Here is a 15,224-nt window from a genome sequence, read left to right as displayed (position 1 = left end):
TCCCATGAAGGTCCACCCCCTGGGGTCTCTTTGGCTCACAGCCTAGTGAATTTTAAAGCAGGGCTGACCATCGACTGCTCCCTTGCAGATGGTTTCACACTTTCTATAACATCATGAATAGCGACCAACAATGGGTAACAGGAGCTCTTCATGGCTCCTTCTGTGCTGTCAGACTGAAACACTGCTGCCAGATGGTGACTAATATTAGCCACTGAGGCGATGACATAGGTCGTTTCGGCCATCTTGAATTTGAAATATAGCCCCACATTTTAATTTTTGATATGGGAAGCCGCACATCGCCCACTGCCAAACTCTGCACGGGTAAAATCTGCAAGCCCGCCACCATACCCTTTTCTTTTTCTGCCATCACCACAATGCCCTTCGCCACCTCATCCTGCACCGATTACTGATGCCACTGCTTTGTCCCGCAACAGTGGAGGACCCTCGGGACCCTTCACCACTGCCACAATGGTTTGAAAACCATCCGACAGGTGACAAGGACCAGGTGTGTGAGTTCATCAGCAAAGGGTACACATTTCGATATCCTGAAACTGGTATGTCAGGAGTCGGATATTCAAATTGTTGTACAAGTGTGTAAACAGCTTTACTGATGCTACAAACATCTCCCTGTTTTATAGTGATACTAATCTGGCCACCGGGGTAACTGTGAGATTTGTGTATTTAATTTCTACTCACCTGAGTCAAAATAACAAATAATCATGTTCGTACTGTAGATGCAAATAGGAAAAAGAAATTGTAGTCTGTAGAAATTAATTGTTCCCCCACTTGTCAGACTTGGTGTGTATATATAAATATAGTGTGTGTGTATATATATATATATATATATATATATATATATATATATATATATACACACACACATATGTGTGTGGATAGCAGTTGTAAGTTGGCGCCCCTTAGTGAGACCTTTAGTAATTGGATCTGTATAGCCTTTAAACAGATTTCAAAACAAATGAAAGTAAAGTCCAAAATTCGTACAAATTTATTAAAATTTCTCTTGTTCCACACAACAGTGGTGTTTTTTTCAGACCATAAAAAGTTCAGTCGTATAATTCATAACAGCAAAATAGACGATCCCAAAGCGTTTCGTCCCTACACGGGACTTCATCAGGGGTTCGCAAAAGGCATAGAAACAATTTCCACAGTTTTCTTGATAAGGGTAAATCCGACAAGGTGTTGAACACTAAGATTCAGAGGTGCGTTTTAGCTTTAGGGCTTGATTTCTTAATATTTCAATCAGTCCAGAGAATTTATTTAGTCCGTATATATATATATATGATTGAATAGCTTAGGGTTTAAGGGTTCTAGGGTATTGTCCCTGCTAATCCGTCCAAACACTGTTCACCTTATGGGGATAGTTTGGTATAGGGTCAGTTGTATATACACTCGGTATGTTGATTCGGACTGGTCCGATTAACTTATCTGGTGGACACTCTCATTCAGAGGCCACCCTGGATCAATTTATACTCGAGGGAAGGTGCAGCCAGTACACAGTCATATATTGATCGGAAATGTAGTTATCACTGTCCTTTTGGAGATGTGTGCCAGTGAAAAGGTTCAGTGGGAAGTAGATGTGTGTGTAGAACAATAATCTATCTACATTTGTATAATGCCATTGACTGATTCCTATTCCAGGAAGAGGAAAAGAGACCACCATTGCTTTTCTCCTGGTCAGCACATGACAGCACAGTGGTGGGAATGGAACATTTCATATTTGGAACAGATCAGTTTATCATCAGCGGCTCCTCAGATTGTACAGCCAAGCTTTGGACCTGTGACGGGAAACTTGTAGGCATTTTTGGCCAGTCCAGAAAATGGAACCTGAGGAACCCGTCAACATTCCTGCATAACACGTAAGACTGAGATAATCATCTACTCTGATGTCATTGACAAGGTCTCCAGATCTGTGCAGACACAACTAATGCGTAGATCAGTTTCCACATGGCTCACCAATGGAGCAGTGACAGGCTCCTTGATGAAAAATATTGCTATAAACTCTGATTAATCCACCAGTATTCTTTTAAGAAGGTCCACAGCCCATGTCTTGTAGGAGAAATGTTCTCTTGTAGAGTAACACCAATCATATATATATATAGAACACAGTGGGGGAAATTTACTAAGATGGGCGTTCTATTTCAGATGGGATGTTGCTATGGGCACTTGGGCCAATTTTACAAAAAACTCAATCTTCCATCATATTTTTAAATGGTGAGAGGAAATCGGAAGACTCTGGACAATATAAACGTGAGCATATATACATAGATTCCATGCAGAAAGTGTCTTTGTCAGAATGACACATGAACACTGCAAATGTGTTCTCTCAGGTCTCATTATTATATCATTATTACTGCTCTTACAGCATTGGCCATGCATGTTCCTCTGCATCAGGCCCACAGTCAGAAACTGTTGTTGGCTCCCGATTTATATGAAACAATGGGGCAGATGTATTAAGCCTTAACAAGAGATAAATGCAAGGGTGATAAAGAGAGACAAATGTCCAGCCAATCAGCTCCTTACTGCCATGTTACAGGCTGTGTTTGAAAAAGTCAGTAAGGAGGTGATTGGTTGGACGTTAATTTCTCTTTAGCACCCTTGCATTTATCTCTTGTTAAGTCTTAATAAATCTGCCCATTAGCCCTTGCAGTCTAAAGCCCTGTACACACAGCTGGCTAAATTGCCCAGGTTTTTGCGGTGTACAGGGCGATAAATCACTAGGAGTGCCTCTTGGAATGGTCGCTGCGATTTTGACTTTTCAGGGCTTAAAAAAATGGTCGCTGAGCAATATAGTCACTGAGCGATAATAACCCAAAATCGCTCAACGACCGTATTGCACCGTGTGTACATACTTTATGCTGCTGTGCAAGTCCCAATCTGATACAGTATGTGGTTACTTTGTATGGAATTTTCACATGCCAGAAATAAAGTCCTGTATATGTTATATATGTAGCTGAGATTGCAGGATGCCCATTGGCTCTGAAATTGTAGACCTTAGTGCAGTGGTTCCCAAACTGTGTGATAGGCAAAACCAGGGCTGGTGGCTGCTAATCATAAAATCAGCGGCAAACACAGGATTTCCATGGGGGAGGGGGCAGGGGGAGGGGGGTTGTATGTACATTGAGTGTCCTTTGGTGGGGGAGAAGGGGGGGGCAGTTGGGAATCCTCATAATTTGCTACTCTTGCTGCTGTGCTGACAGTCCACCACAATTAGGTCACGCCCCCCAATTTTACCGGGGCCCGGGATACCTCTTGGTGGCCCTGTGCGCGGGGGGTGAGGGGGGGGGGGGTTAGGGTTAGGCTGCTGCTGCAAGAAAGGTTTATAGATGCTGATTGATCAGTGGAACAAAAGCACTGGTGATGAGAAAAACAGGAGGATTTGCTGGTGATGGGGCATTTTCTTATTTCACTCCTTAAATAGAATAATTACAGCCAGCATTAACCCCTGGTGTTATTATTTGGAAGCCATGACTTCATAGAAACATAGATTTTGATGGCAGATAAGAACCAATTGTCCCATTAAGTCTGTGCTTATTACACACTAGGGTTACTTTTTTGTCTACTAAAAAGTAACCCTAGTGTGTACCAATTAATCTACATGTATACTTTGCCTACCTTTCATGAAAGCCAGGATGGGCATATGATTTTTGCGAGCCTACCAGCTGGTCCGGTTATATAGTCGGAAACAACATATACCAGTATATAATAAAATCTATGGTCATTTGTGAAGAGATGATTTTTTTATCGCCACTGTAAAACAAAGAAACCAATCCCAGGTCATGTTTTTCAATCCCGGGATTAAAAAATCTCAATCCCAGTATTCCTGCAATCCTTAAACAGGCAGGCAGACCTGGCTGAATGGGCGGCAGTCCTTTAGTGGCGGGCGCAACTGATTGGGCAGCAAGCACTGCTGAAGGGACAGGCAGGTGCTACGCAGCGTTACCTCTAACATAATGCTGCACAGCCGCACAACCTGGTTGTCAAGCCGCGTCTGAACTAATTCAGGGTTGCCGACCCTCCCGGAATTTGCGTGAGTCTCCCGAAAATCGGGTCCTTCCTCCCGGCCCCCGGAAGGGTGGGCAACCCTCCCGGAATTAGGGGGACCCCCACTGAGCCCCCCGATCGCGGCATTTATATGCCGCAATCCGCGGGTCTCAGGGGAGGGGGCGGAGCTAAAACGGCACAATCGTGTCGTTTTAGCCCCGCCCCCACCATGGATATCAGTTATTTCTGCTATTTGATGTAATGGGGGCGGGGCTCAATGACGTCACAGTTAAGCCCCGCCCCTAAAACGCGTAATGCAAGATTCCTCTCCAGGCTTCTCCCGGAGAGGATTTTTTTAAAGTCGGCAACCCTGAACTAATTGCTGCTGGTGCTCAGCGCTGTTGAGCATAAATAATCAAATTTGCATGTTGAAATTGATGTGAAATCCCAGCAATTTGAGGCCTACAGTATATCCCTGGATTCTGCTGATCACGATTGGCCTCCCCAATTGGTACTGGAAAATTTGGTAAATAGGCTCCTAAATCTTGCTCATTTGTTTTGAAATACCTTGCAACAAAGTCTTAAGAGTGAAGCAAACAGCCTGCAAGCCTGCAAGATGCTGCATGTGTAATCCTCTGCTAGTTATAAAAGGGAATGCTAGCAGAACTTAATGTGAATTTTGTCCACAAATTAGTGTACATTGTAACGTCAAATAAGAAACATCAGGAAGGAATAAGGATCCTGTACAAATTATTTATAGTACAGAAAAACCCTGATGCTTATTCTCAAGAAATATTTTGGGGGCTAATTAAACCTTGCTTTAGAACCAATAACAATAAACACAGCTAATTGGAAACAGATGGAAAGGCTGCAGGGTTCATTTATCAGGAAAATTTGGAGGTAGTTTATATAAAATGCCTTCATTCTGGAAGATCCTCTGTTAGTAATGAGAGTTTATGGATTAACCCTGCCAAACCTGCTGCAGTGCAGTGTAGTGTTTCTGTATTTACTGTGTGTTGTGTAAGTACCTACTATATGGGCATAAGTGTGCGCACATTGAGTGTTAGGGGTGCACAGGCACCCCCTAATGTTGTGCCCCACCCTTATGAACACCTCTGCTGCTAACAATACCAGCAATACCCTTAACCAAAGACTTTTTGCTTTTTAGAACTGTATTCCATTTAAAGAAGCGCCCATCAATCAATTATATGTGTGTTTTGCATTGTTAAATGTACTAGACCACGGGTGTCAAACACAAGGCCCGCGGGCCAAATCCGGCCCGACAGACCTCGTCATGTGGCCCGTGCAGCCGCCGCCAGCCTTCACCTTTTATTCTCTTTTTTGAGTGTTTTTTTTGCACTGCCGGCGGCCATGTTCCTGTGGTCTTTTAAGATGTCTGCGGCCTCAGGAACATGGCCGCCGGCCTCCACGGCTACGTGGAGAAGGGCCCGGCAGCCTGTTCCCTCTTATCGAGGCAGTGGCAGACGCTGGGTGGGGACGTCATGACGATGACGCCTCCCACCCACGCGTCTGCAGAGAGGAAGGAAGGCAGGCCGAGTCGGGGGGCCGCAGCAGGACAGGCCGCGGCGCAGAGAGTGACATTGAAATTACTGGAGCCGCAGCAGCAGCAGCAGTAAAGGAGCCTGAGGGATAAAATACAGTAAGTTACATAAAAAAACAATATATCTGGTGGTGGTGTCATGGCATTACTTTTATATTATACAGGGGGAGCAGCCTGTGGTGTCATTATTATTGTACAGGGGGAGCAGCCTGGGGTGTCATGGCATTATGCCATGACACCCCAGGCTGCTCCCCCTGTATAATAATAATGCCATGACACCACAGGCTGCTCCCCCTGTATAATATAAAAGTAATGCCATGACACCACAGGCTGCTCCCTCTGTATAATAATAATGCAATGACACCACAGGCTGCTCCCCCTGTATAATAATTTGTGTCATGGCATTACTATTGTTATATTATACAGCGGGAGCAGCCTGTGCTGTCATTGCATTATTATTATACAGCGGGAGCAGCCTGTGGTGTCATTGCATTATTATTATACAGCGGGAGCAGCCTGTGGTGTCATTGCATTATTATTATACAGCGGCCCTTTGAGGGTGACCAAACTGCTGATGTGGCCGCCGATGAATTTGAGTTTGACACCCCTGTACTAGACCATTGTCATATCACTAAATACCTCCGTCATCCATATATGTGTATGACTGTATTTGCATGTGCTGTTACACAGAGTAATTAGAAGAGTAAAACTGAAATAGGCAGGAGATTATGGCGTGGCTGAGAGACTTTTTATATTGTAGCGAGTGCCAATACATGATGGAAGACACGCCTGATTGGCCATGTTAGACACGCCCAGGTGGTGCAGCTATGCACACTCCTTTGACGGTGCACCCCCTAATAAAATGTGCTGCGCACGCCTAAGACTATGGGGGTTATTCTGGTTGATTGGCTCAGATGCGTATATACACATCCTTGCGAGTCAACCTAACTCCGCCTTGCGAATGGTGGCACTCAGCGATCGGATTTGCGCATGCACAATAACAAAACATCATACCCCATGCGAATGAGCGCAGCAGTTGCGAATGGACCTGAATAAGGTCCTATATACTGTACATACTAGCCTCAAATCTAGGTGTTTCTAGGTTGACCCCAAAAGGGAACATACTTAATGGTGACATGACAAAAATCTATTTTATTTGCTTTTTATGGCTGTCAATTTTTGACATAATGCGTCATTGCACATTACACCCACCAGCAAGTTTTCTCTCATACCTTTATGGGGTGCAAGGGAAAACTTTTGTGCAATGTTTGCACTACTGTAAATAGACAACATGTGCACAGTTGGGCATAGGAATTTGGCGTCTCTGAGTGCAACTGTGTCTCCAAAATGTGACAGACACACACACACTCTTCAACTTATTATATAGATTAGGTATGAATATTTACTAAGTAAGACTGCTTATGGGGAAGTCTGCCCATGCCCCAACCCACTTAACTCAGTATGGTGTACAGTACTGTACATAAGGGTGGAAATATATTGTAGTTTCAGGTAATTTCAGGTAATTTCAGACTGACAGTAATGAAACATTAACCCAAGAAATGCCCCCTAAAAAATGCCACTCCTAAATACGTGCCACACATTCCTAATTGGAAATTTACCACTGGATTTCACCAAGGCAGCAAGGAAATACTTCCAAAATGTAAAAAAAAAAAAATGATATGGGAAAGCTGACCCTAATGCTGGGTACACACCAGGACGACTAGGGCCCGATCCCCTCAATCTAGATCCAATTCCGACCAATTGGATGTAGATTGTGTGCTGATTGGGCCCTTTTCTGTCCTGGTGTGGACCGATACCGATCCGATGCGCAGTCCCGCGGGTCGGTCGGTCGTTATTGAGATCCTACCTGCTGCAGGTAGGATCTCAATGACGACCATACAGCCGGGTGCGGGTCGCCATCGGATCGGACCCGCTCACGGTGCACATCGTGAGCGGGTCGTGCCCCCCCGCGTCACCGTGAGCGAGTCGGACGAGACACTGACGACCCGCTCACGATGTGCATCGTGAGCGGGTCATCCTGGTGTGTACCCTACATAAGATTTAATATAAAATTTTGATTGATTGATTGATTGAATGAAACAGCGACCCCTCTATACAAGGAGAGAAGCAGAAGAAGAAATAAGTAGGAGTCTATATATTATTTTGTTATGGCTTTAATGATGCATTTGTATATTTTGAGATGGGGTGCTTCTGTAGAGCATCAGTTGTCCACAACGGTGCAGAACCAATAGTCATGTGACTGAGGACTACTGATATGCTGTATTAGTAAACAACGATGGTAGCTGTAGCACTGCAGATTATTTTACAGGTTGAATTGTTTACTGCGCCAATTGCTGCCCCTAAGGTGAGCAGAAAAATGTGTACTTTACCATAGGCCAATGTACCTTGTTCTAAAAATGTCCTGTCCTCAGATCTTGGCGCGGCTGGACATAACTTTACACATTAATGAAAAACACTGATATCTTCCCATTGTGGGTCCTTGTATTATACAATGCCAACATTTGTACACCAGTGAACTAGATCATGAGAGAAAAATGTTATGCTGACATTTATTTACTAGGTGTTGTGTAATAAAAGTTTAATAAAAGAACTGGTATGACCGGTTAGTGTGCAACGGCCTTGTCACTGTACGTTATGTGACAGTTTCTGCATAATGATGAGTTGAATAATAACTTTAGACAAGGATTATAGTCCCACAGATGTGTACATAGAATTGACAGATGACTGTCTAAAGGTTCAGGCTTATTTTACATTCGTATCAGTTACAATGAATGGTTACACCCTGTGTAACCGATTTAATACATAATCCTGGATTATTAATCCAGATGCTAACAGTACCCTCTGTGTGGGATTATCACACTGCACTTAAGATGTCCCTCTCTTGCCACAAGATATACTATACCTGCAGATGGATCAGGCAGTGTGTGCTGCTAACTCACTGCCCAGTCCAGAGGGCATTGGTGCAGCTGGTGCATTGCAGCGGGGCCTACTGCTGTCCAGACCAACAGCTTGTATAACTGTCACCCACTGGTGTGGGGCTCAAATTATACTTTTGCACCTGGGCCCACAACTCACAAGTTCCGGAACTGGCCCAATCAGTTGTGACTGACATCACAACTGTGTGGTCATTTGCATGCACCCACCCATTTGTGCTGTTGTGCCTCCAGCTTGTGCTGCAAGTGTATAGACAGTCAGCGAATTACTAGTGCACACTGCATGAAGAGCCGTTATACCTTTAGTTATATTGGCCATTGGCTATGCCACACAGTCGATGCAATACGTTTATTAAGGATGTCGTTCAGACATATTGCTGGTACATTTGGACCAGCGATATATTGGCCACCAACTATTATTATGGCTAGGTAATATTTTGTGCCAGTAGCATAATTGACACCACTAGTATACAAAAGCAGAAGAAATATAGACGGTAATTGTCATGTCCCACGAAGTATGTGTCTTTATATGCTGTTCAGTTACTGTCATGTTATTATTGCAAAGCTTTGCATTCTTGTGAAAATTGTCCTTCCTTGTTCCTGTAGGGCTCTGATGTCATTAGCCCTGCCTTCTTCCCATCTCTATCTCATTGTATGTCTGCCATCTTAACCTTCAGTTGATTCCTGTTGAGCTCTGGCAAATTATTATCTTTTCACCTACTGTTTTTGTGCATTATTACAAGAATATCAGCTTGAAATAAACCCTCATCTGGATTCTTCACACATGCCTCTTCAGTTGAGTTGACACTGTCTGACAAAGTCTCCTGGTGTAAGTACTGGTTCACTATAGACATACACAGATGAACTGTCTTAAAGGCCTTACATTTACAGCCTGGTTATTGAGTCAGAACAGTGAAAAGATAGTTTATAAACTGCCAGATATACCAGCAAGCCAGCTGCAGCTTCTGCAGATACAAAGAAAGTAACTAGTTTGCCTGCAGTGTGAGGAGAAATCATCAGTGTTTTGCAGCCACACAGACAGCTACATCACACAGATTCTTCTAGCAAGCTACTGTACAAACTCACTCCAGTGTTATTCAGCTCCATTGTACCTGTGTGCATCATGGCTGAAGGGAACACTATGCAGCCTGTTCAAGATGAACACTATCTACAATCAGAAGAAGAAGAAGTTATGGATCTCAACTTACAGTCTAAACGCCCTGTTAAGCCTACATGGAAGGTTAAAGAGAATCTTGAAGGTAGGAAACATGAACTTTCTGCCTATATCCTAAACTTATGGCCAAAACTACAAAGTCACATGTCCACCATCTCTCAGCATGATTGTGATGTCTCACCACTAGAGGGAGCCCTAGGTCAGCTTTGTTCAGTATATGAACTTTACATAGAGAAATGTCAAGAATATGTACATGTCTTGAAAACGCTTAATACTCACGATGCATTAAAGGAATTGCAAGGCTTCAATCATCTCAATTTGGATCGAGACAGTTTAGTATGTGAAGTTAAGTGTAAGACAGCAGCCAGAATCGCACAATTATTGGAAACATCATCACGCATTTCTGTGTCCACCAGGCATTCAAAGCGATCATCTAAGTCACGAAGTTCAAAATATTCCATGCTTAGTGAACAACTTTTAAAGGCACGTACAGAAGTAGAAACTGCTAAAATACAAGCCGACTTTGCAAAAAAAAAGGCTGAAATGCAAGCTGAAATGGAAGCCAGAGCAGCGCGGGAAAAGGCGGAAATAGAAGCTCTGGAGAAACAATGTGAACATGCCACAGCAATGGCACGTTTAAAGATTTTAGAACAAGCTGCCAGTATAAGTGAAAGAGACAGCATCAATTTAAGTGAAGTGGATGCAGAGGATCCTGTTAAGCGCACAAGAGACTACGTCCAAAGCCAGAACAGTGAACCCCTGATTGCTGAAAACATTCCTAACAGGGCACAACAAAGGAACTCTGATCATTTTTCAACAAACCATGTCCAAGGTCAGTACAATGCACACACCACAGTGCACCAAGGTCCAATGCCGCAAGAAGCTCCATATACAAATGTATGGTCGCAAACCAATATGCCAGTAAGTCACCAGATCCCTGGTAACCACACAGTTTCATATGCAGCAAGACCTATGGACTTTAAACCAGCTCCTAGGCTGAATGCCTATGCACCCCCATATCTCCCTATGTCTCTTACCCAGAACACTATAAACAATATGAACAACCAAACTCAGCAGCCAGCATTTTCTTGCCCAAAGTCAGAGAAAACAGACATGTCAGACTTCGCAAGATACATGGTTCGCCGTGAACTTATTAAGACTGGCCTCACTAAGTTTGATGATCAGCCTGAGAACTACAGAGGTTGGAAATGTGCCTTCAGGACCGCAATTAGTGACCTTGGCATTACTGCTGCTGAAGAACTAGATCTACTGGTCACATGGCTTGGCCCACAGTCCACAGAGCGTGTCAAGCGACTCAGATCCGTCCACATCGCTAATCCTGCGGCAGGCCTCATTGCTGCCTGGGAAAGGCTAGAAAGGAGCTTTGGAAGTCCTGAAGCCATAGAGAATGCTTTGTTCAAACAGCTGCAGAATTTCCCAAAAATATCCGGCAAAGAAAATGAGAAATTTCAAGAGCTCAGTGACCTACTCTTTGAACTCCTGCTGGCCAAGGCTGATACTCACTTACCTGGCCTCAGTTACTTGGACACAGCTCATGGGGTAAACCCAATAGTTTCCAAGCTGCCATACGGAATTCAAGAAAGGTGGACTACACTTGGGTCAAGATACAAAAGGGAAAATCAAGTCTCCTTTCCCCCATTTTCCTACTTCTGCGAGTTTGTCAAGAACATTGCAGAATCCAAGAATGACCCAAGCTTCTCCTATAGTGAGCCAAATCATCCTGGTTCACTTTCCCCCAAGTACGATAGCCCACGTTCTAACTACAAGAACCATAGGGTGCCAGTGTCAGTGAAAAAGACAGAAATTTTCACACCAACATCAACTCCTGACGAGAGCAACCAAGGCGAAGTGATTGAAAACCCTAATCGTCTGTGTCCCATACATAAGAAGCCACACCCCCTCAAGAAATGCATTGGTTTCAGAAAGAAGCCACTCCAGGAACGCATGGAACTTCTAAAAAAGTTTGGGGTATGCTTCAGATGTTGTGCTTCCACTGAACATTTTGCTAAGGACTGTAAAACTGCTATTAAATGCACAGAATGTGACTGTGAGGACCACGTGCAGGCACTTCACCCATCTCAACTGAATCCTGCACATCTCCCTCCTATGCCAAGGCATGGCGGGGAGATTACAGATCAAGCGGCAGGTCCTGCTTCTATATCTTCTTCATGCACTAAAGTTTGTGGGGAAGGTCTTTGTGACAAGTCTTGTGCCAAGATATGTCTAGTCAATGTATACCCCAAGGGACAGCCAGAGAAGACTCTAAAGGTTTACACCATCTTGGACGACCAGAGCAATCAGTCACTCGCAAGTCCAGAACTCTTTGATCTGTTAAAATTAGAAGGAGATATTTATCCTTACACTTTGGGTACCTGTAGTGGAATTACGGAGGAATCTGGAAGAAGAGCCAGTGGACTGGTTGTAGCATCTCTCAAGGACAATCTTGAGATACCCTTACCCACACTTGTCGAGTGTAACCAAATACCATCCAACAGAGAAGAGATTCCCACACCAGAGGTTGCTCTTCATCACATTCACCTAAGGCCTATATCCAATGAAATACCAAACCTCGACGAGAATGCAAAGATCTTACTTCTACTCGGTAGAGACATTCTCCAAGTACATAAGGTGCGTCAACATATAAATGGACCAAATAATGCTCCGTTTGCCCAACGCCTTGATCTAGGTTGGGTTATCATAGGCAATGTCTGTATGGACAAAATGAAGCCGCCTACCAAGATTTCCTCATTTAAGACAAACCTCTTGCCAAATGGTCGCAGCACTCACTTTCAGCCATGCCCACATCATTACTGGGCGAAAGAGAAGCTGGGTAGCAGTAAATTACAGCATGATCATCACAATAATACGAACATAGTCCTGTCTCGGGATGACAGTCTTGGACTTACAGTTTTCAATTCAACAAGTGAGGATAACAAGTTAGCATATGCAAGAGAAGACAAAGAATTTCTCAAGATAATGGACAAAGATTTCACTCAAGATGATTCCAACAGCTGGGTAACACCTTTACCCTTCCGCCTGCCAAGAGTGAAACTACCAAACAATCTACAACAAACAGTTGCAGACCCTGAACATGCAGAGGAGTTTCTCATTCAGTGTGTACAACAAGAAGTACACTGTCAAGAAATTGATAAGATCGCAAAGGGAGCCACCCTATCCGAGAACAGTGCACTCTTTGAACTGAACCCAAGAATGGATTGTCACAAATTGCTAAGAGTGGATGGTCGTATAGCGAAATCCAATAAGACTGGAGCTGCTTTAATTCCTTCTGAAATCTTAGACCACAATGACATCTACAGGCGCCAGTGGAAACAGGTTCAACACCTGTCCAATGTGTTTTGGTATCCCTGGAAGACAGAGTATCTACACATGCTTCAAAGTCGTCATAAATGGCAGATGTCAAAACCCAACCTCCAGATCGGTGACCTCGTTCTCTTAAAGGACAAAGAGGCCCATCGCAATGACTGGCCAATGGGACTTATCACCAAGGTTATCCCAAGCGACGATGGAAAGACTCGTAAAGTGGAAGTCAAAGTCACCAAAGGAGGTTCTGTCCGAGTTTTCTTCCGTCCAATTAGTGAATTAGTGCTTCTTCTCCCAAAGGAAGATGTCACATAAAGACGAACTTGGCTACTAGATTCAGCTAATCATAGGAAGAAATTTACTACAAACTTCCAGCTATCATACCATCGACACCTAATTATTTGGATTACAGTGTGGGTTGGTGGAAGTGTTTGCAAGTTGCGACTTCCCCAATCCGAAGATGGGTTTGACACTTGGGACTTCAGTCACAAGATTTAGACTAAATGTTTTCTTATAAATATCTGTTATTGTTGCAGGTTCTCTTTGTTTACAGGTCTCAAGATCAATTCTGCACTTCACCAAATGACTTTATTATGTTTGAATTATCGTGAAATCTAAAGATTTCAGACGGGGAGTGTCATGTCCCACGAAGTATGTGTCTTTATATGCTGTTCAGTTACTGTCATGTTATTATTGCAAAGCTTTGCATTCTTGTGAAAATTGTCCTTCCTTGTTCCTGTAGGGCTCTGATGTCATTAGCCCTGCCTTCTTCCCATCTCTATCTCATTGTATGTCTGCCATCTTAACCTTCAGTTGATTCCTGTTGAGCTCTGGCAAATTATTATCTTTTCACCTACTGTTTTTGTGCATTATTACAAGAATATCAGCTTGAAATAAACCCTCATCTGGATTCTTCACACATGCCTCTTCAGTTGAGTTGACACTGTCTGACAAAGTCTCCTGGTGTAAGTACTGGTTCACTATAGACATACACAGATGAACTGTCTTAAAGGCCTTACATTTACAGCCTGGTTATTGAGTCAGAACAGTAATAAAAATAGATGTAGCTCTTGGCAGGGGTCGGTATCCTGGTGGTCAGAATGCCAACAGCAGGCATCCCACTGGATTTTGGCAAGTAATTTCACCCTAAACCTATGCTGCAACCTAATCTTAACTAACCCCACCCATATCCTAACTTTCAACGTCCCCGCCCCTCCCACAGTCTAACTCTAACCTCCCCCTGCACCCTAAGGAAGGAAGGAAGGAAAAATTATAATGTTATGCTGCGGGGGTAAAGGTTAGGTTGACAGTCAAAAAATTGACACATGCATTAGGTTGACATGGTGAAAAAGTTGACACAAGCAATAGGTCGACATGAAAAATAGTTTTTTGTTGTCTATTTCGACATAGACAATGTATTAGTGTACCGTTTTCTCTTGCATTGCTCACTATGCTCAGCACATTATTATATTCTACCTCATACATGTGGATAGTTAAATATGAAAAACTGCCTTTTTGGGGGGGGAAATGACCATGTCGACTATTTTCGTCGACCCATTGCTTGTGTTGACCTTTTCACTATGACGACCTAATGCATGTCAGAACTTTTTGGCTGTTGACCAATAGTGGTCGATTTATTGATGTCAACTTAAATACTGTCGACCTATCCAACACATCTCCTATTGCCCACTCTTCTACCCTCCTGCAATGCGCTGTCGGCTGCAATAGATCAAAATGTATCAAAGAAGTAAAGACTAAGGCGGTATTCAATGTGGGATTCCGACTGCAGCTCGACAGCCGAAATTCAATGTGCCGCATGTCGAGTGTCATAAATTGGGCGTGTCGGTGAGAACATCCTTTAATTGTCCAGAAACGGCTGTGAATTCGACAATACGTGTCCATTTCGGACAAAACAGATCTGGCTTGTTTTAAAGTCAGGTCTGATTTGTTGAAGTCTGCCTCCAATGCTGTCGGAAACAGCAGCATTAATAGGCGGCCGCCGATATTTCCCCTTTTGGAAATAGCGCCCGAATTTAAATACCCATAGTTAAAAAACAATATTTCAATGCCTCGAGGTGCATCATACTGGTGGACAGAGAAGATCCCTCCCCACAGTGGGCAGATGTCAGTATGGATATGCCATCTGTGCCCAAACATCATTTGTGTCCAAAAAGCTATTGGGCAGTATCTGGGT

The 15,224-nt window shown here is 43.6% G+C and overlaps 1 protein-coding gene across 2 annotated transcripts in view; it reads left to right on the top strand.

Annotated features, from left to right (window-relative positions):
- The window catches only part of LOC146008640 (cilia- and flagella-associated protein 337-like), a 99,518-nt gene that overhangs the window by 53,114 nt on the left and 31,180 nt on the right, over positions 1-15,224 (top strand). For both annotated transcript variants that reach the window (XM_083148141.1, XM_083148140.1), the window contains exon 16: positions 1,657-1,874. In XM_083148141.1, the coding sequence (XP_083004267.1) occupies positions 1,657-1,874 (218 nt within the window). The remainder of the gene's footprint in view (positions 1-1,656; positions 1,875-15,224) is intronic.

The sequence above is a fragment of the Crinia signifera genome, chromosome 6, assembly GCF_055691185.1.
Source record: "Crinia signifera chromosome 6, ASM5569118v1, whole genome shotgun sequence".
In the NCBI taxonomy this organism is placed as follows: Eukaryota; Metazoa; Chordata; class Amphibia; order Anura; family Myobatrachidae; genus Crinia; species Crinia signifera.
The sequence above is the reverse complement of the archived record's forward strand: the minus strand, read 5'-3'. Positions and strand labels throughout refer to the sequence as shown.